This window comes from Pristiophorus japonicus, chromosome 4 (assembly GCF_044704955.1).
Source record: "Pristiophorus japonicus isolate sPriJap1 chromosome 4, sPriJap1.hap1, whole genome shotgun sequence".
NCBI lineage: Eukaryota > Metazoa > Chordata > Chondrichthyes > Pristiophoridae > Pristiophorus > Pristiophorus japonicus.
Window position 1 is genome coordinate 62,848,555 of NC_091980.1, and position 19,783 is coordinate 62,868,337.

General features: G+C 42.0%; 1 protein-coding gene across 2 annotated transcripts in view; it reads right to left on the reverse strand.

Moving 5' to 3' along the window:
• Positions 1-19,783, reverse strand: part of LOC139262928 (rho GTPase-activating protein 26-like) — a 257,392-nt gene that overhangs the window by 15,163 nt on the left and 222,446 nt on the right. The window contains exons 21-22 of one of the 2 annotated variants that reach the window (XM_070878243.1): positions 13,893-13,940; positions 4,492-4,524 (exon numbers count right to left, since the gene is read on the reverse strand). In XM_070878243.1, the coding sequence (XP_070734344.1) occupies positions 4,492-4,524; positions 13,893-13,940 (81 nt within the window). The remainder of the gene's footprint in view (positions 1-4,491; positions 4,525-13,892; positions 13,941-19,783) is intronic. The other variant, XM_070878245.1, reaches the window with a different exon arrangement.

The following is a 19,783-nucleotide window of genomic DNA, read 5'->3' on the forward strand; positions in this document are numbered from 1 at the left end:
TTCTTCAAGACAGGCATTCCTGGAAGAGAAATGGCAATGAATTAGACATCATGAACAAAAAGTGAAATACTGCACGTTAGAATTCTGAAACATAAACAGAAAATGCTGGAAACAGCAGCATCTGCGGCAAGAACTCAAGTCGACGTTTTAGGTATAGATCAATTCTCAAGAAGGGACTATTCTCCAAACGTCACATTTTGTTCTCCCCACAAATGCTGCTTGATGTGTAGAGTGTTGCCAACACTTTTTGCTTTTATCTCAAACTTCCAGGATCTGCAGTATTTCGATTTTTGCACGGGGAGGATGTTGGTATCAGCTGAGAAGACAAAGTCAGTGCACTGAAATAATAGCCTGCATACAGTAACAGCTGACAGTGTAAAGAAAGCAATAGGCAAAGCTTAGATGGTTTGACTGCACATAGGGAGTGCAAACTGGAAGACTGGCAACGAGCAGATTGTTTTGGGATCTGGCAGCAGGAAGAATGCAAAAGTGGCAGTGTATGGATTCAGTGGTCAAATCGATTATGAGAGCTGAACCAGGGTCAGGAGGGGACGCGGAAGATAAGGTATACTGAAAGTAACAATACCGTTCCACAAATCCCGCCAAAATCTCAAATGTTCACCATCCCTCATTGGCCCGGAGAAGGCAGCGGTGAGCTGCTTTCTTGAACCGCTGCAGACCGTGTGGTGAAGATACTCCCATAGTGCTGGTAGGGAGGGAGTTTGAGGATTTTGACACAGTGATGATGAAGGAACGGCGATATATTTCCAAATCAGGATCGCATGTGATTTGGAGGGGAACTTGTAGGCTGCCTGCTGCTCTTGGTCTTCTGGCCGGTAGAGGTCATGGATTTGGGAGGTGCTTCATGAGTAGCTGACGTGCACCTTGTTGATGGTACACACTGCAGCCAAGGTGGTGGAGGGAGTGAATGTTTAAGGTGGTGGATGGGGTGCTAATCAAGCGGGCTGCTTTGTCGTGAATGGTGTCGAGCTTGAGTGTTGTTGGAGTTGAACACATCTAGGCAAATGGAGAATATTCCATCATACTCCTGACTTGTGCCTGTAGATAGTGAAAGGGCTGTGGCGAGTCAGGAGGAGAGTTACTCGCTGTCGAATACCCACCTCTGACCTACTCTTGTAGTCACTGTATTTATGTAGCTGATCCAGTTACATGTCTGGTCAGGATGTTGATGGTAGGGGATTTGACAACAGTAATGCCGTTGAATGTCAAGGGGTGGTGGTTAGAGTCCCGCTGACATCAAATTAATTAAAAATTAGTTCCCAATATATCAGGATTGAACTGGACTTACAAAGGTGTAACTTTGGACCCCTTTCAACAGCTACACACAATTTTAGACAGATGTCTTTGCCCGATATGTTTTTGTGGAATATCCATAGGGAAATAACTGGGCATTAGAATTAATCTTTAACCCTGAGGCTTCCAAGGTTGGCATGAGCCCGCAAAAATATTGTAGATTCTGTTACTACTACTAACCCTATCAGCATATCCTCAAATTTGGGGATGCTCAAGGGGCCAGAATTGGAGGAGCGCAGATATCGTGGAAGGTTGTTGGGCAGGAGGAGATTACAGAGATGGGAGGGGCGAGGCCATGGAGGGATTTGAAAACAAAGATCAGAATTTTAAAATTGAGGCGTTTCTCAACTGGGAGCCAGTGCAGGTCAGCAAGCTCGGGGGAATAGGTGAACAGGACTTGGTGCAGGTTAGGACACCAGAGGCAGAATTTTGGATGATCTTAAGTTAACGTAGGGTAGGATGCGAAAGGCCAGCCAGTAGTGTGTTGGAATAATCAAGTCTAGAGGTAACAAAAGCATGGATGAGGGCTTCAGCAGCAGATGAGCTGAGGCAGGGATGGAGTTGGGCGATGATCAGAGGTAGAAATAGGCAGTCTTAGTGATGGAAGCTCATCTCGTGGTGAAATAGGACACGAAAGTTGCGAACAATCTGGTTCAGCCTTGGATAGTTGCCAGGGAGAAGGATGGAGTCGGTGGCTAGGGATTGGAGTTTGTGGTGGGGACTGAAGACAATGGCTTTGGTCTTCCCGATATTTAGTTAGAAGATATTTCTGCTCATCCAGTACTGGATGTTGGACAGCAGGAAGGGTCGAGAGAGGTGGTGATTAGGTGGAGCTGGGTGTCGTCAGTTTACATGTGGAAACTTACACTGTCCTTTTAGATGATTTTGCCGAGAGGCAACATGTAGATGAGAAATAGGAGGGGGGCCAACGATAGATCCTTGGGGGACACCAAAAGTATCAAATGCACACATTTTTCAGATTTTGAAAACCTAAATTCACTTGCAAAAAAAAGGTAAAGGGGACATTGTTGTACCAAAAATAGAAACAAAAGGCACTTGGTCATTGTTGTATGGTAGGATACAACTCCGCTCATGGTGAGTTTGAGATTTATCCCACAAGTCAGTAGAAGCGCTTAGTAATGGGGATTCTGGGAGGAAGAAGGGCTCAGGACAGAAAAACAACAGGTCACGTTCGTGAACCAATATGGCCCAATTTTTCAATGTGCAGTAAATCAGACAGTATTATCAGTGGATGCCAGGAGTCAGATTGTTCAGGGACCACCACCACTGAATGCTGTTTACAGGATAAATATGGATGAAGGTGACAATTTAAGCTCAATCTTCCAGAAAGACGGTACAGACACCCAGTCACGGCATCTAATTGTTTCTTAAATAATACAAGGATTTTCAGTTCTGCTATCTTCATAATGTCTTTCATTTTGAGAAATGTGCTGAAACAACAAAGATGTTCAGTGCTCACAAAGCTATGTATTCTAAATGGAAGAGTAGTAAACAGGTCACCAATTACCACAATTTAGATTTTTATGAATCTGAATATTTTGGATTTATTGAAAAATTTAGGATAGATTGAAAAATCTAACCCAGAATTGTGTTTGGATCATCAAATTGGTTGTAAATTTAGTATGAATAAATATTCATCTCTGGTTACAAACATGTGCATTGCGATAGTCATTAAGTTCCAAATTCAGAGGAATTTTATTAAAGCCTTCCAATGGTCAGCAAACTCATGGTTTTCGTACTTAGTACACTGATAATCCATGCATGAAAGAAATATTCTGAAATTAAGTAATAATAGATTAGAAAGCATGGGTAATGGCTAAGATTAGGTCAGTGACCAGATCCAGAGGAGCGGTGATAGCTGTTGTGAAACACACCATATGCTAACACTCACTTTCATATTAATTAGCATCAATGCATCCAAGACACAGCACATAATTTAATTACGCTATTTAGGTAGGGGCCTGCTTAGTTGCTCAAAATTAGCCTTTGACTGATAACCTCTTTGAGGTCAAGAAACAAATAGAAATTAAGTCCACCTTTTTTGGCAGACGAAAGAGAACAGTTTTGTTTCCAACTAAACATGTAGCAGAGCATATAGTGCATTTCCACAGATATTCCACTACTTAAGAAAAAGGTGACCGTTGCAGGCTACATTGCTATTGTGTATTGGTCATGAAAACGAGACACAATAAAAGACAGATTTGTTTTATTATTCATTCATGGGATGAGAGAGTCGCTGGCGAGGCCAGCATTTATTGCCCATTCCTAATTGCTCTTGAGAAGTTGGTGGTGAGCCGCCTTTTTGAACCGCTGCAGTCTATGTGGGAATACTTCTTTGTAGCGGTTTGGTACAACTCAGAGGGCAGTTAAGAGTCAACAACATTGCTGTGGGTCTGGAGTCACACAGGTCAGGTAAGGACGACGGATTTCCTTCCATAAAGGACATTAGTGAACCAGCTGGGTTTTTACAACAATCTGGTAGTTTCATCGTAACCATTACTGATACTAGCTTTTTATTCCAGATTTATTTAAGTAATTGAATTTAAATTTCATAGCTGCGTAGTGGTGGGATTTGAACTCCCATCTCTGGTTTCAGTCCAGTAACATAATTACTATGCTACCGTTCCCGGTAATATTGTAATAATGAAACAGTAAAAATTTTGCCTGAGGAAGATATCTTGGAAATGACAAGCAGGGCTCCATCTTCCAGAGGTTTAAGTTTGCCATTTAGTTCGACAGGAGCTGTAGCTTTTTTTAAGCAATACACTAATAAAAGATCATTAGAAACCCACAAAATTATTTAGCTCAAACTGGAGGACGGATATTACTTTTGGTTTGGATTTAGTCATTTTTCTTGTGCCTCCACTTTTTGAAGTCTTCTTATGCCCTGAATCAACCTCAACCAAGAGGATGGCTGAGACTTGCTCTACAGTCAGCCAGTAAGAGGTGTGAAAGGTAGTCTGATGACTGTCGCTCATCTTTGTGCTTTTTGCAGGGCTGAGATCTCGAAATCACCATGTTGAGATTTGTGGACATTCGACCATTCTGTAGCATAGCTTGCTGGTACCCAGGCTATAGCGCCTGCAGACTTTATTTAGTGTACTCAATACTGCTGGAATTGCAGATTACATTAATGACAAAATGCAATATACATACCTAGTGAGATTGGGTTTTCTTTTGGGATTTAACCTGTAATGTTAAAAAAGACAAACTAAGTCAATTACATTTCCTTTATTTTAGTAATCAGGGTTGAAATGATTTTTATTTGTAAAGTAAGCAACACCTGCGCACACCATTTGTGCATGCCACTTGATTAATGTCACCAACGAGCAAATTCACACTTTTAGTTAGCCCACCCAAGACACAAATACATTCACTGTAATGCAGCTACTGGTAGGCATGCCATCTTAATTAGCATTGGATGCTTTCATGGTATTAAAAATGGATGTCTTGTCCCTACTTCAATTTAGAATAATGATATATTACAATCATAAAGTTCTGCAGTTTTTATATCTGGCACTTAAAACCATATTCTTTGACATCATAAATCTCTGCTTGGGGTATGTATTTGGTACTTGACATGGACCACACTATGTTCAAAATAAAGGTGATAACCCCATTTTTTTTACTTGTTTATTTTTGCATCTATAAGGTTAACGGTAGGACGCGCCATGCTTAATTCTAAGTATTACGTTGAATGTTTGTCGTTATTTCTAACAACAGCAATAGAAGCATAATAACAGCTCAACTGTTCTGACTCCTCTCAGCAATCTCATCGTTTACACTTGTGGGGAGTCCAAAACTAGGGTTCATAAATATGATAGCTACAAATAAATCCAATAAGGAATTTAAGAGAAACTTCTTTACCCAGAGAGTGGTTAGAATTTGGAACTTGCTAGCCCATTGAGTAGTTGAGGTGAACAGCATAGATGCATTTAAGGGGAAGCTAGATAAGTACATGAGTAATGTGTGAGGGGGACACAAAAAATCTTCAAAAAGGCTAAGTGAGTGGGCAAAAATTTGGCTGATGGAGTAAAATGTTGGAAAGTGTGAAGTCATGCACTTTGGCAGAAAAAAAATCAAAGAGCAAGTTATTATTTAAATAGAGAAAGATTGCAAAGTGCCACAGTACAGCAGGACCTGGGGGTACTTGTGCATGAAACACAAAAGGATAGTATGCAGGTACAGCAAGTGATCAGGAAGGCCAATGGAATCTTGGCCTTTATTGCAAAGGTGATGGAGTATAAAAAGCAAGGAAGTCTTGCTACAGTTATACAGGGTATTGGTGAGGCCACATTTGGAATACTGTGTGCAGTTTTGGTTTCCATATTTACAAAAGGATATACTTGCTTTGGAGGCACTAGGTTGATTCCGGAGATGAGGGGGTTGACTTATGAGGAAAATTTGAGTAGTTTGGGCCTCTACTCATTGGAATTCAGAAGAGAGGTGATCTTATCAAAATGTATAAGATTATGAGTTGGCTTGACAAGGTGGATGCAGAGAGGATGTTTCCACTGACTAGAACTAAAGGGCATAATCTTAGAATAAGGGGCCGCCCATTTAAAACTGAGATGAGGAGAAATTTCTCAGAGGGTTGTAAATCTGTGGAATTCACTGCCTCAGAGAGCTGTGGAAGCTGGGACATTGAATAAATTTAAGACAGAAATAGAGAGTTTCTTAAACGATAAGGGGTTATAGGTAACGGGCAGGGAAGTGGACCAGAGTCCATGATCGGATCAGCCATGATCGTGTTAAATGGTGGAGTAGGCTTGAGGGGCCGTATGGCCTACTCCTGCTCCTATTTCTTATGTTCTTATGAGGGAGAAAGAAGGATAGGCTGATAGGGTTAGATGAAGTAAGGTGGGAAGAGGCTTGTGTTGAGCATAGACCTGTTGGGTCGTATGGCCTGCTTCTGTTTTGTAAAATAGTATGCAATTTCATGTAATCTCCTGTTCCATTCTGAAAATCAGCACTCCAGAGAGGTGCTGAGCAGAAAAGAGGATGAAGTCAGGGTAATACTGTACACAAAGATCCTTGAAACTCATTTATTTGCTGTAGTATGTAACCATGGCAGCATTAGACATGAAAAGTGCAGATTATGTAATGTATAATGTTAACAAAAAATGAATTGGGGCCTCAAATAATATATGGAGTATGAAATGTCACAACATTTCTTCCAAAATAAACTGGCATCACTTATGATTAGCCCTTCTGTAGCAATGTCCTTTACAAGTCACATGATGTGGGAAGACATCATGAAGGCAAATCATGGATCTTGGTTTCCAAGAATAGCCAAATGCATGACATGCAAGTCTTGAATCCAGCTGTTGACATTGATCAAAACCGAGGTAACTACAGAGGGTTTGAAATAAACTTGACAGAAACCACACAATTCAGTAGCTACAATGAGACACTGTCAGAAGTGCAGGGTTAATCCTTTTAAATTTCTTTAATTGATATTGGCACAATAATGCAGGATACAAATAAGATAGTTATTCTCATCTTTGTGACCATATATCCTTGAAACACATGTGCCCACACTAGTATGCAATCATGCCAACATTCTTAGACATAAAAAATGCATGACTAGGCAATTTATAATCATAACAAAAATGAACAATTTTGACCAAAATTGATTGTTTATTGGATTCTTTCTGGCTGGTCATAGCACTCATAGGGTTAAACGTGGCCAATACTTGCTGCTTCTGCAAACTGCAGGAAAAATGCAGTGCAGTTGTTATGCCAAAGGTATAAATGTGTACCTGTAACATGTCCCTGTTAAAACAAATGGGTTTAATAGCTAATGTTTGTTAAGTACAGAACTACTAGTGCAAGTCTGTCCAGTAGTTCTGTTAACCTTTAGGGCTGCTGACCAAGGACTGTGCGGCTCTTTGTCGGCCGGCACGGATACGATGGGCCGAAATGGCCTCCTTCTGCGCTGTAAATTTCTATGTTTCTCGTATGCGTGATAACTGGCTAGGCAAAATATTAATTTCCTGCAAGCACAGATCATACAAAGTGGTTGGGACAAACATTCTAGGTAACTAACATTCTGTAAATCTTTTGATTGGTAGCACCGACTCAGTTGAAGATTGAGTCAGATTTTTGAGTGGGGCGGGGCTATGATTCTTTGTTCTATATTTGACAAGACATCCCTGCAGGAGCTGCAGTTGTGGGTTTATGTTTGACAGCCTTTTTCCAGCTCATCACTTTGAAACGTTAGGGCACCAGAATACCTGGAGGCTTCATAATATATTTCATCATGCAAGAAGCAAGTGGCCATATTTTCAAGATTTAATTTTATGTACATGGTTACATAGAAATCTACAGCGCAGGAGGAGGCCATTTCGGCCCATCGTGTCCACACCGGCCGACAAAGAGCCGCACGGCCCTTGCTCAGCAGCGGAAAGGTAGGAGATGTGGCTTTATTGTTGACATTGAGGAAATTAGTAAAAATTTGTGAACATTGTAAATAGTTTTTGCATTGAATACTGCTAGTTTGCCTATTTAATGTTCAAGGTAAAATAGTTTTATGGTTATGATACTGGGCTAGCAAGCCAGAGGTCACGAGTTCAAATCCCACCAAGTGGGGTAACAATGCAACAAGTCTGTTAAGTTATGGGTTAGCACCAGTAAAATAAAATGACTATGAAAATTGCTGGATTATCATATAAACACAACTGGTTCACTAATGCCCTTCAGGGATGGGAACCAGTAAACCAACTCTGATCCCCCAAGTAGGTGATAAAATCAGTTACTTTGACATCGGGCAGGTGAAGGCACAATGGTCCCAAGTTTCCACAGGATAAAAAACGGGCGCCCCTCCGAGCTGGGCGCCCGTTTTTCGCGCCTAAAACGGCGCCAGAAAAAAAACACGCCTTGTCTGTTTGGCGCGGCGCCCAGAGGGGCGGAGCCTACACTCGCGCCGATTTTGTAAGTGGGAGGGGGCGGGTACTATTTAAATTCGTTTTTTTCCTGCCGGCAACGCTGCGCGTGCACGTTGCAGCGTTCGCGCATGCTCAGTGTGAAAAAAAACATTGGCACTTGGCCATTTTTGTAGTTCTTTATAGCTGTTTAATTTTTGAACATTTTTTAATAAAATCACATTGCCATCAGCACTGAGGCTTCCCTTCTCACTGTCTCCTTCCCCTCCCTCCCCTCCGCGGCAACAAACGGCTGTCTCCTTCCCCTCCCTCCCCTCCGCGGCAACAAGCCGCCGTCTCCTTCCCCTCCCTCCACAGCAACAAGCCGCTGTCTCCTTCCCCTCCCTCCCCTGCGCGGCAACAAGCCGCTGTCTCCTTCCCCTCCCTCCCCTGCGCAGCAACAAGCCGCTGTCTCCTTCCCCTCCCTCCCCTGCGCGGCAACAAGCCGCTGTCTCCTTTCCTTCCCCTCCCTCCCCTGCGCGGCAACAAACGGCGGTTTCCTTCGAACGATGGCTGAAGCACTTTCACACAGGTAGGAAGATGGTTTATTTAATCTTTTCTTTGCTTATAAATGTTTATTCAGGTTGGATTTATTTGTATAATATTTGTAGAAGTATAAATAAGGATTTATTGTAGAATTTAATGAGTTCCCTTCCCACCCCCCCCCCCCACCTCGTTCGGGACGCCTAATTTGTAACTTGCGCCTGATTTTTTAATGTGTAGAACAGGTTTTTTCAGTTCTACAAAAATCTTCACTTGCTCCATTCATTGGAGTACGTTTTCACTGTGGAAACTTTGAAATCAGGCGTCAGTGGCCGGACACGCCCCCTTTTGAAGAAAAAATTCTGTTCTAAAGTAGAACTGTTCTACCTCACTAGAACTGCAGAAAAAAAAATGTGGAGAATTGCGATTTCTAAGATAGTCCGTTCTCCACCAGTTGCTCCTAAAAATCAGGCGCAAATCATGTGGAAACTTGGGCCCAATAAGAGGTCGGTGTAAAGGATTAGCCAGTGACATTGAACCCATAGAAAAATGTAACAATATTGATGGTTGCAAAAGCAAAATACTGCTGATGCTGGAAATTCAAAATAAAAACAGAATGCAGGACACACTCCACAGGTCATGCAGTGTCTGTGGAGAAAGAGAGAGTCAGGTCGATGACCTTTCATCAGAATATTTTAAATTCTGATGCAAGGTCATCGGCCTGAAACAGTAACTCTGTTTTTCTCTCCACAGATGCTGCCCGACCTGCTTAATAATAGTTTAGGAAATGGTTATATAACATTAACTGGACTTTTTAGAAAACAAGTCAGATTGACATCAGATTTGACATTTGTGTGGTTTGAATTGTGAAAACTTCAGCTGTTTAAAGATTTTACACCATGTTTTAAGCAAATTTAAGTATAAACAATTTAGTAAAAATAAAACGGATGTAGAGAGAAGAAAAAAAATGAGAGGATTTGTTGAGGACTCACTTTAACTTAGATTCAGATGCTATGTTGCCAGTGACCACCATAATGACAACGATTTCTATACATCTTCTGACCATAAATTGTATTTTTCAATGTTAATATCATTCACATCATAGAATACCGAATTCCTTTACAGCACCAAATTCTTATAGTATTCTATGTCTTCTCTTATTTTAATCGCAACTTATTCATTTGGATGTGGAAGTGAGAAAGAATACTTCATTTGTAAACCCAAAAAAAAAATACTTTACTGATATTTTCAAAGCACTGGTAAAGCACATGCACAGGCAAACAAAAAAACCATGAGAACCTGCAATACAGGTGCAGCAGCTCATGATCTAAAGAAAAATGATGCATTTTTCTAGAATACCCTCAGGCATTAAAAAAAAAACTTTGCCAATATTAGTGTATCTAGGGATACTAGCAAAGGGAAAGCAGTCACCGGTAAAGAAACTGTTTGCTGTAACATGCAGATCAGCTTGGATTACAACCCCATTAATTTTCCCTTCTTTCTTGATAGCTTCTTACAATGGCACACTTGAGATCGGAGTTCATGTTGAAGGATACTAGCCTAAGTTATACCACTCTAGGGCTGGAATTTCCACATCTTGCCACCCATTTACCTAAAAATGGAAAGTCTAACCCATAGTCTTCAAAGTGCTGTACATTGCAATTTCCAAATTCAGCCTTTTGAAGTTAATGAGGTGGCAACTGATCACTTCTGGTAATGATGTAGGGTGCTTAACCAAAATAAAATTGAAACTCTTCATATAAATCATAGACATTTACAGCATGGAAGGAGGCCATTCAGCCCATCGTGTCCGTGCCGGCTGACAAAGAGCTATCTAGCTTAATCCCACTTTCCAGCTCTTGGTCCGCAGCCTTGTAGGTTACGGCACTTGGAGTGCATAGCCAAGTAATTTTAAAAATGTGATGAGAGTTTCTGCCTCTACCACCCTTTCAGGCAGAGAGTTCTAGACCCCCACCACCCTCTGGGTGAAAAAAGTTCTTATCAAATCCCCGCTAAACCTCATACCAATTACTTTAAATCTATGCTCTTATACTGAGCTGGCAGATGAAAAATGTCATTCATTCCTGGGATGTGGGCTTTGCTGTCAAGGCCAGCATTTATTGCCCATCCCTAATTGCCCTCGAGAAGGTGGTGGTGAGCCGCCTTCTAGAACCGCTGCAGTCCATGTAGTGAAGGTACTCCCGTAGTGCTGTTAGGGAGGGAGCTCCAGCATTTTGACCCAGCAACATGAAGGAACAGCAATATATTTCCAAGTCAGGGTGGTATGTGACTTAGAGGGGAACTTGGAGGTATGGCTTTCCCATGCACCTGGTGCTTTTGTCCTTCGAGGTGGTAGAGGTCGCGGGTTTGGGAGGTGCTGTCTAAGAAGCCTTGGCAAGTTGCTGCAGTGCTTCTTATAGATAGTACACACTGCAGCCATGGTGTGCTGGTGCTGGACTGAATGAATGTTTTAAGGTGGTGGATGGGGTGTAAATCAAGCAGGTTGCTTTGTCCTGGATGGTGTTGAGCATCTGGAGTGCAATTGGAGCTGCACTCCATCCAGGCAAGTGGAGCGTATTCCATCACACTCCTGACTTCTGCCTTGTAGATGGTGGAAAGGCTTTGGGGAGTCAGGATGTGAGACACTCGCTGCAAAATATCGAGCCTCTGGCCTGCTCTTGTAGCCACACTATGTATGCGGCTGGTTCAATTCAGTTTCTAGTCAATGGTAACCCCCAGGATGTTGACGATGGGGGATTCAACGATGGCAATGTCATTGAATATCAAAGGACAGTGGCTAGACGCTCTCTTGTTGGAGATAGTCATTGTCTGACACTTAATAATATTCGCATCACACATCAGCCCTAGCCTGAACATTGTTCAGGTCTTGCTGTATGCGGGCAGAGACTGCTTTATTATCTGAGGAATTGCAAATGGAACAGAACACTGTGCAATTCTCAGCGAACATCCCCACTTCTGACCTTATGATGGAGGGAAGGTCATTGATGAAGCAGCTGGAAATAGTTGGGCCTCAGACACTGCCCTGAGGAACTACTGTAACAATGTCCTGGGGATGAGATGATTGACCCCCAACAACCACAATCATCTTCCTTTGTGTTAGGTATGACTTCAGCCAGTGGAGCGTCATTCCCCCGATTCTACCAGAGTTCCTTGATGCCACATTTGGTCCAATGCTGCCTCAATGTCAAGGACAGTCACTCTCACCTCACCTTTGAAATTCAGCTCTTTTGTCCATGTTTGGACCAAGGCTGTAATGAGGTCTGGAGTGGAGTGGTCCTGGCGGAACACAAACGGAGCATCAGTGATCAGGTTATTGGTGAGTAAGTGCCGCTTGATGGCACTGTCGACAACATCTTGCATCACTTTACAGATAATTGAGAGTAGACTGATGGGGTGGTAATTGGCTGGTTTAGATTTGTCCTGTTTTTTGTTGACTAGACATATCTGGTCAGTTTTCCACATTGTCGGATAGATGCCAGTGTTGTAGCTGTACTGGAACAGCTTGGCTAGAGACAAGGCTAGTTCTGGACAGCACAACAGCTGGGATATTGCCGAGGCCCATAGCCTATGCTGTAACCAGTGTGCTCAGTTGTTTCTTGATATCACATAGAGTGAATCGAAATGGCTGAAGACTGGCTTCTGTGATGGTGGGGACCTCAGGAGAAGGCCGAAATGGATCATCCACCCGGCAGTTCTGGCTGAAGATTGTTGAAAATACTTCAGCCTTGTCTTTTGCATTCGCGTGCTGGGCTCCACCATCATTGAGGATAGTAATGTTCATGGAGCCTCCTCCTACCATTAGTTGTTTAATGGTCCACCACCATTCACGACTGCAAAGCTTTGATCTGATCAGTTGGTTGTGGGATTGCTTAGCTCTGTCTATAGCAGTCGGCTTCTATTGTTTAGCATGCATGTAGTCCTGTGTTGCAGCTTCCTCAGGTTGGCACCTAATTTTTTGGTACACCTGGTGCCGCTCCTGGCATGTTCTTCTACACTCATTGAATCAGGGTTGGTCGCCTGGCTTAATGTTAATGGTAGGGTGACGGATATGCCGGGGTCATGAGGTTAGAGATTGTGGTGGAATACAATTCTGCTGCTACTGATGGCCCACAGCTTTTCATGGATGCCCAGTTTTGAGCTGCTAGATCGGTTCTGAATCTATCCCATTTAGCAGGTTGGTAGTGCCACACAACACGATGGAGGGTGTCCCCAGTGTGAAGTGGGGACTTCGTCTCCACAAGGACTATGCAGTGGTCACTATTACCAATGCTGTCATGGACAGATGCATTTGCAACAGGTAGATTGAGGAGGGCGAGGTCAAGTAGGTTTTTCCCTCGTGTTGGTTCTCTTACCACCTGCTGCAGGCTCACTCTAGCAGCTATGTCCTTCAGGACTCGTCCAGCTCGGTCAGTAGCCATGCTACTGAGCCACTTTTGGTGATGGACATTGAAGTCCTCCACCCAGAGTACATTCTAATCCCTTGCCATCCTCAATGCTTTTTCCAAATGGTGTTCTACATGGAGGAGTACTGATTCATCAGCTGAGGGAGGGCAGTAGGTGGTAATCAGCAGGAGGTATCCTTGCTCATGTTCGGCCTGATGTAAATGTTCTTGCAGCAGTTAGATTTGCAGATTGCAGTCAGGATGAAATGGTTATACCATGTCAAAGATAACTCTTGTAGCATTTTCCTTATTTTTTGCATGGTTAGGACTCCTTTATAGTTTTTCTGGGAATAGTAATACCCACAATGCATGTATACGATGCATAGAAAAATTAACAATGGTCTTGTGTGAGGCTATTTAAGTAACCACATCTTATATATGTTTAATTGGATCACAGATCACAAGTACACATAGGCCAGATAATATGCTCATGGCAATGGCTGAAATAATTGCAGGATACAGCGAATTAGTTCTTCTCCCCTTTTGCCAATACAAATCACTCTGAAACAAGCAAGCTGTACAAGATTAGTGCTGCGTAATTTAATTAAAGAAACAACTGTAAATCAATAAATGCTTTTTCAGTCTCTTTCCCCCTCGCCAAAGGAATGCAATTCATATTTAAAAAATAATGTCTCTGTTATTTGCAACACGTGCACGGAACCTGTACAATGCATTATTCTCCTCTGACCTTTTTCGGAATCTGGCCGACAAAGTTGCATAACCTGACCACATAGCCCTGGGAAAAATCAACAAATAATAATTTCACAAATTAGCAGGGCTTAATACAAACAGGTTGAGCTTATGGTCCATCATTACATTTGGCGCACTTCAAATCATGTGAAAAATACCAGATGTTTCTTTCTGCTGGCAGAGATATCATAGATTTCCCAAAATGGTCTAGTGTAATGCTGCTGGCTTATGCTTACCTAAGTCACAGAACTCTTTTTTTAAAAAAAACTTAAAATGTGCCTTTAAATAATAGCTAGTCTCTTAGTTATTTTTCTAATAAATAGAAATACACCAGCTTCTTCAAATCTCTTCAACTGGGAATATAAATCAATGCGATAAAGATTTCATTCTCATGTCCAGTGCTGATGCAGCAGCTAACAAATCTAATGGTTTTTCCCCAATGTTCCACTGTAATGCAACTGATGAAACTTTCAAATGGAATTAGCAGATTCCAGTCAGATTACATGGTGCATTAGAAACATAGGAACAGGAGTAGGCCATTCAGCCTGTCGACCCTGCTTGCCATTCAATGAGATCATGGCTGATTGGCGGCCTAACTCCATATACCCGCCTTTGGCCAATATCCCTTATTACCTCTGGTTAACAGAAAGCTATCAATCTCAGATTTAAAATTAATAAATTTTGCATCAATTGCTGTATGCGAGAGTTCCAAACGTCTACCACCCTTTGTGTGAAGAAGTGTTTCATAACTTCACTCGTGAAAGGTCTGGCTCTAATTGTTAGACTATGCCCAGAGTCCGAGAATCCACAACCAGTGGAAATAATTTCTCTCTATCTACCCTATCTGTTCCCCTTAATATCATGAAAACTTCGATCAGATCACCCCTTAAACTTCTAAATTCTTGGGAATACAACCCTAATTTGTGTAATCTCTCCTCGTAACTTAACCCTTGAAGTCCAGGTATAATTCTGGTAAACTTACGCTGCACTCCTCCAAGGCCAATATATCCTTCCTAAAGGTGTAATGTGGTCTAACCAGGGTTTTGTATAGCTACAGCATAACTTCCATCCCGGACGGTCTGCACCTGGGCAGGACCGGATCCAATGTCCAAGGGGGAATGTTTGCTTGTGCTGTTGGGGAGCGGTTAAACTAATATAGCAGGGGGATGGGAACCAATGCAGGGAGACAGAGGGAAGTAGAATGGGGGCAGAAGCAAAAGATTGAAAGAAGAAAAGTAAAAGTGGAGGGTAGAAAAACCCAAGGCAAAAATCAAAAAAGGGCCACATTACAGCAAAATTATAAAGGGGCAAAGTGTGTTAAAAAGACAAGCCTGAAGGCTCTGTGCCTCAATGCGAGTAGTATTCATAATAAGGTGGACAAATTAATTGCACAGGCAGCAATTAACAAATATGATATAATTGGCATCAGAGAGACATGGCTCCAGGGTGACCAAGGCTGGGAACTCAACATTCCGGAAGGATAGACAGAAAGGAAAAGGAGGTGGGGTAGCGTTGCTGGTTAAACAGGAAATTAACGCAATAGTAAGGAAGGATATTAGCTTGGATGATGTGGAATCTGTACGGGTGGCGCTGCGGAATACCAAAGGGCAGCAAACGCTAGTGGGAGTTGTGTACAGACCACCAAACAGTGGTAGTGAGGTTGGGGATAGCATCAAACAAGAAATTAGGGATGCGTGCAATAAAGGTACAGCAGTTATCATGACTTTAATCTACATATAGATTGGGCTAACCAAACTAGTAGCAATACGGTGAAAGAGGATTTCCTGGAGTGTATTAGGGATGGTTTTCTAAACCAATATGTCGAGGAACCAACTAGAGGGCTGGCCATCCTAGACTGGGTGTTGTGTAATGAGAAAGGACTAATTAGCAATCTTGTTGTGCGAGGCCCCTTGGGATAAGTGACCATAATATGGTAGAATTCTTTATTAAGATGGAGAGTGACACAGTTAATTCAGAGACTAGGGTCCTGAACTTAAGGAAAGGTAACTTCGATGGTATGAGACGTGAATTGGCTAGAATAGACTGGCGAATGATACTTAAAGGGTTGACGGTGGATAGGCAATGACAAACATGTAAAGAGCACATGGATGAACTTCAACAATCGTACATCCCTGTGTGAAGTAAAAATAAAACGGGGAAGGTGGCTCAACCGTGGCTAACAAGGGAAATTAAGGATAGTGTTAAATCCAAGGAAGAGGCATATAAATTGGCCAGAAAAAGCAGAAAACCTGAGGACTGGGAGAAATTTAGAATTCAGCAGAGGAGGACAAAGGGTTTAATTAGGAAGGGGAAAATAGATAGGAAGCTTGCTGGGAACATAAAAACTGACTGCAAAAGCTTCTAACGATATGTGAAGAGAAAAAGATTAGTGAAGACAAACATAGGTCCCTTGCAGTCAGATTCAGGTGAATTTATAATGGGGAACAAAGAAATGGCAGACCAGTTGAACACATACTTTGGTTCTGTCTTCACTAAGGAAGACACAAATAACCTTCTGGAAATACGAGGGGACCGAGGGTCTAGTGAGAAGGAGGAACTGAAGGAAATCCTTATTAGGAGGAAAATTGTGTTAGGGAAATAGATGGGATTGAAGGCCGATAAATCCTCAGGGCCTGATAGTCTGCATCCCAGAGTACTTAAGGAAGTGGCCCAAGAAATAGTGGTTGTATTGGTGATCATTTTCAAACAGTCTATCGACTCTGGATCAGTTCCTGTGGACTGGAGGGTAGCTAATGTAACACCACTTTTTAAAAAAGGAGGGAGAGAGAAAACAGGGAATTATAGACCGGTTAGCTTACATCAGTAGTGGGGAAAGTGTTGGAATCAATTATTAATGATGAAATAGCAGCGCATTTGGAAAGCAGTGACAAGATCGGTCCAAGTCAGCATGGATTTATGAAAGGGAAATCATGCTTGACAAATCTTCTAGAATTTTTTGAGGATGTAACTCGTAGAGTGGTCAAGGGAGAACCAGTAGATGTGGTGTATTTGCACTTTCAAAAGGCTTTTGACAAGGTCCCACACAAGAGATTGGTGTGCAAAAGTATAGCACATGGTATTGGGGGTAATGTACTGACGTGGATAGAGAACTGGTTGGCAGACAGGAAGCAGAGAGTCGGGATAAACGGGTCCTTTTCAGAATGGCAGGCAGTGACTAGTGGGGTGCTGCAGGGCTCAGTGCTGGGACCCCAGCTATTTACAATATACAGCAATGATTTAGATGAAGGAATTGAGTGTAATATCTCCAAGTTTGCAGATGACACTAAGCTGGGTGATGGTGTGAGCTGTGAGGAGGATGCTAAGAGGCTGCAGGGTGACTTGGACAGGTTAGGTGAATGGGCAAATGCATGGCAGATGCAGTATAAAGTGGATAAATGTGAGGTTATCCACTTTGGGGGCAAAAACACAAAGGCAGAATATTATCTGAATGGCGGCAGATTAGGAAAAGGGGAGGTGCAACGAGATCTGAGTGTCATGGTATATCAGTCATTGAAAGTTGGCATGCAGGTACAGCAGGTGGTGAAGAAGGCAAATGGTATGTTAGCCTTCATAGCTAGGGGATTTGAGTAACGGAGCAGGGAGGTCTTACTGCAGTTGTACAGGGCCTTGGTGAGGCCTCACCTGGAATAGTGTGTTCAGTTTTGGTCTCCTAATCTGAGGAAGGATGTTCTTGCTATTGAGGGAGTGCAGCAAAGGTTCACCAGACTGATTCCCGGGATGGCAGGACTGACATATGAAGAGAGACTGGATCGACTGGGCCTGTATTCACTGCGGTTTAGAAGGATGAGAGAGGATCTCATAGAAACATATAAAATTCTGACGGGACTGGACAGGTTAGATGCAGGAAGAATGTTCCCGATGTTGGGGAAGTCCAGAACCAGGGGACACAGTCTAAGGATAAGGGGTAAACCATTTAGGACTGAGATGAGGAGAAACTTCTTCACTCAGAGAGTTGTTAACCTCTGGAATTCTCTACCGCAGAGTTGTTGATGCCAGTTCATTGAATACATTCAAGAGGGAGTTAGATATGGCCCTTACAGGATCAAGGGGTATGGAGAGAAAGCAGGAAAAGGGTACTGAGGTGAATGATCAGCTATGATCTTATTGAATCGTGGTGCAGGCTCGAATGGCCTACTCCTGCACCTATTTTCTATGTTTCTATATTCTAGTCCTCTCGATATAAAGGCCAGCATTCCATAGGCTTTTTGATTATGTTATGTACTTGTTCACAACATTTTAATGATCTATGTACCTGGACCCCCAAGTCTCTTTGGACCTCCAATGTTTTTAGTCTTAATTACAATTGTCTGTGCCATAAAACTGAAAAATAGCTTGCATTGATTGGTGCTAAAGGTTCGATTTGGAAATTTAAAAGGGTTTCCAGATTGGTTCATTTCCCTGAACAGCTTGTTCTGAAAACTCCTCTTTAGTGCCACTGCGAGAAACTGATATTTGCTGCAGTATGAATTTCTAAAATGCTGCTTCTCTATAGTATCTCCACTTCAAAAATGTACACAATTGGCTACAACACACTTTGAGACACACGGAGGTTGTGCGAGGCCTTTTATAAATGCAAATCATTCTTTCTTTTGTAAAAACCAAAATTAAAAACACTACTACAGGGGAGTTTTTCAAATCTGAGTAAATACCCATTGACCTCAGCACCGAGTTTCCTGCCAACAACCAACTTTCTATATTGCTACGTTTTATTTTATGCTGTATGCCTGATTGTGTGTAACAACCCTCCTGAGAGATATTTTATTGATCATTTTCTGAAAATCCACAAACACATCTACTCCATTCTGTTTATCTTTATAATCAATCAATCAGTCACTTCTTCAAATAACAATATTGAACTTGTCAAATACAACTTGCCTTTAGGATTAGAGTTTGGGTGGGTGTTCTTGACTATTTCATGCATTTCTAAAGATCATTAATTTAATCTTGAATTATGGATTCTTATCATTTGCCCGCAACGGACATCAGATTAACTGGTATTGTTATCAGGTTTATCTTTCTCTCCCTTTTTGAGAAGAAATGTTACATTGGCTACTGCCAGTCCCCCAGCACAATTTATATATTTGAGGATTGATAAATTGTGATCAGAGTCGCTGCTATTCCCTCTCTGACTTCCTTTAACATTCTTGGGTGCATGGCATGAAGACTCAGTAATATGCTTTGACTTCGAATTTTTTTTCAGAACAAATGCCCTTTCTACACATTCTCCTCTAATACACCAACATCCTTACTTCCACCATCACTTATAACTATTAATTCAAAAAATGTAATAACTGTCAGACGATCATCCTTCACAACTAGAATGCCCCCTTCATTGGTACTACTTGCCCTCTGTAATCTTTTTACTATTAATATGCTTATAAAAGTCCTTACTATTTCCTTCTACATTATCTTCCAGCCTTTTTTCTATGTTCCTTTCCAGCCCTTCTAAGCCCACCTTCTCACTTCCTATATTACTCACTTTTTTCAATATTTTTTGCCCTAGTTTCACCATGTCTCGCTTAGAAGTTTCCGTTCAGTTTTGATCATTTTATTTGCAGAATGCTAACCTTTGAGGGATATAAGTAATTTGTACTCCAGCCATCTTAAAATTGAAGCTTCTCTAATGCTGATCAGTCAGTCTGCTTGCTAACTTTTCTGCCCTGTTAATCGATCACTGAATTATGCCTTTTCTAGTCGAGCATTCTTTTCTTTGTTTTTTCTTATTTTTTTATTTTTACGAAGAATCTCTGTTGTGGTCACAATTTCCCAATTATTCCCCTACTCATCAGTTATTTGTCATAGAATCATAGAATAGTACACACAGGAGGCCATTCGGCCCATTGAGTCTGCGCAGGCTCTTTCGAAGAG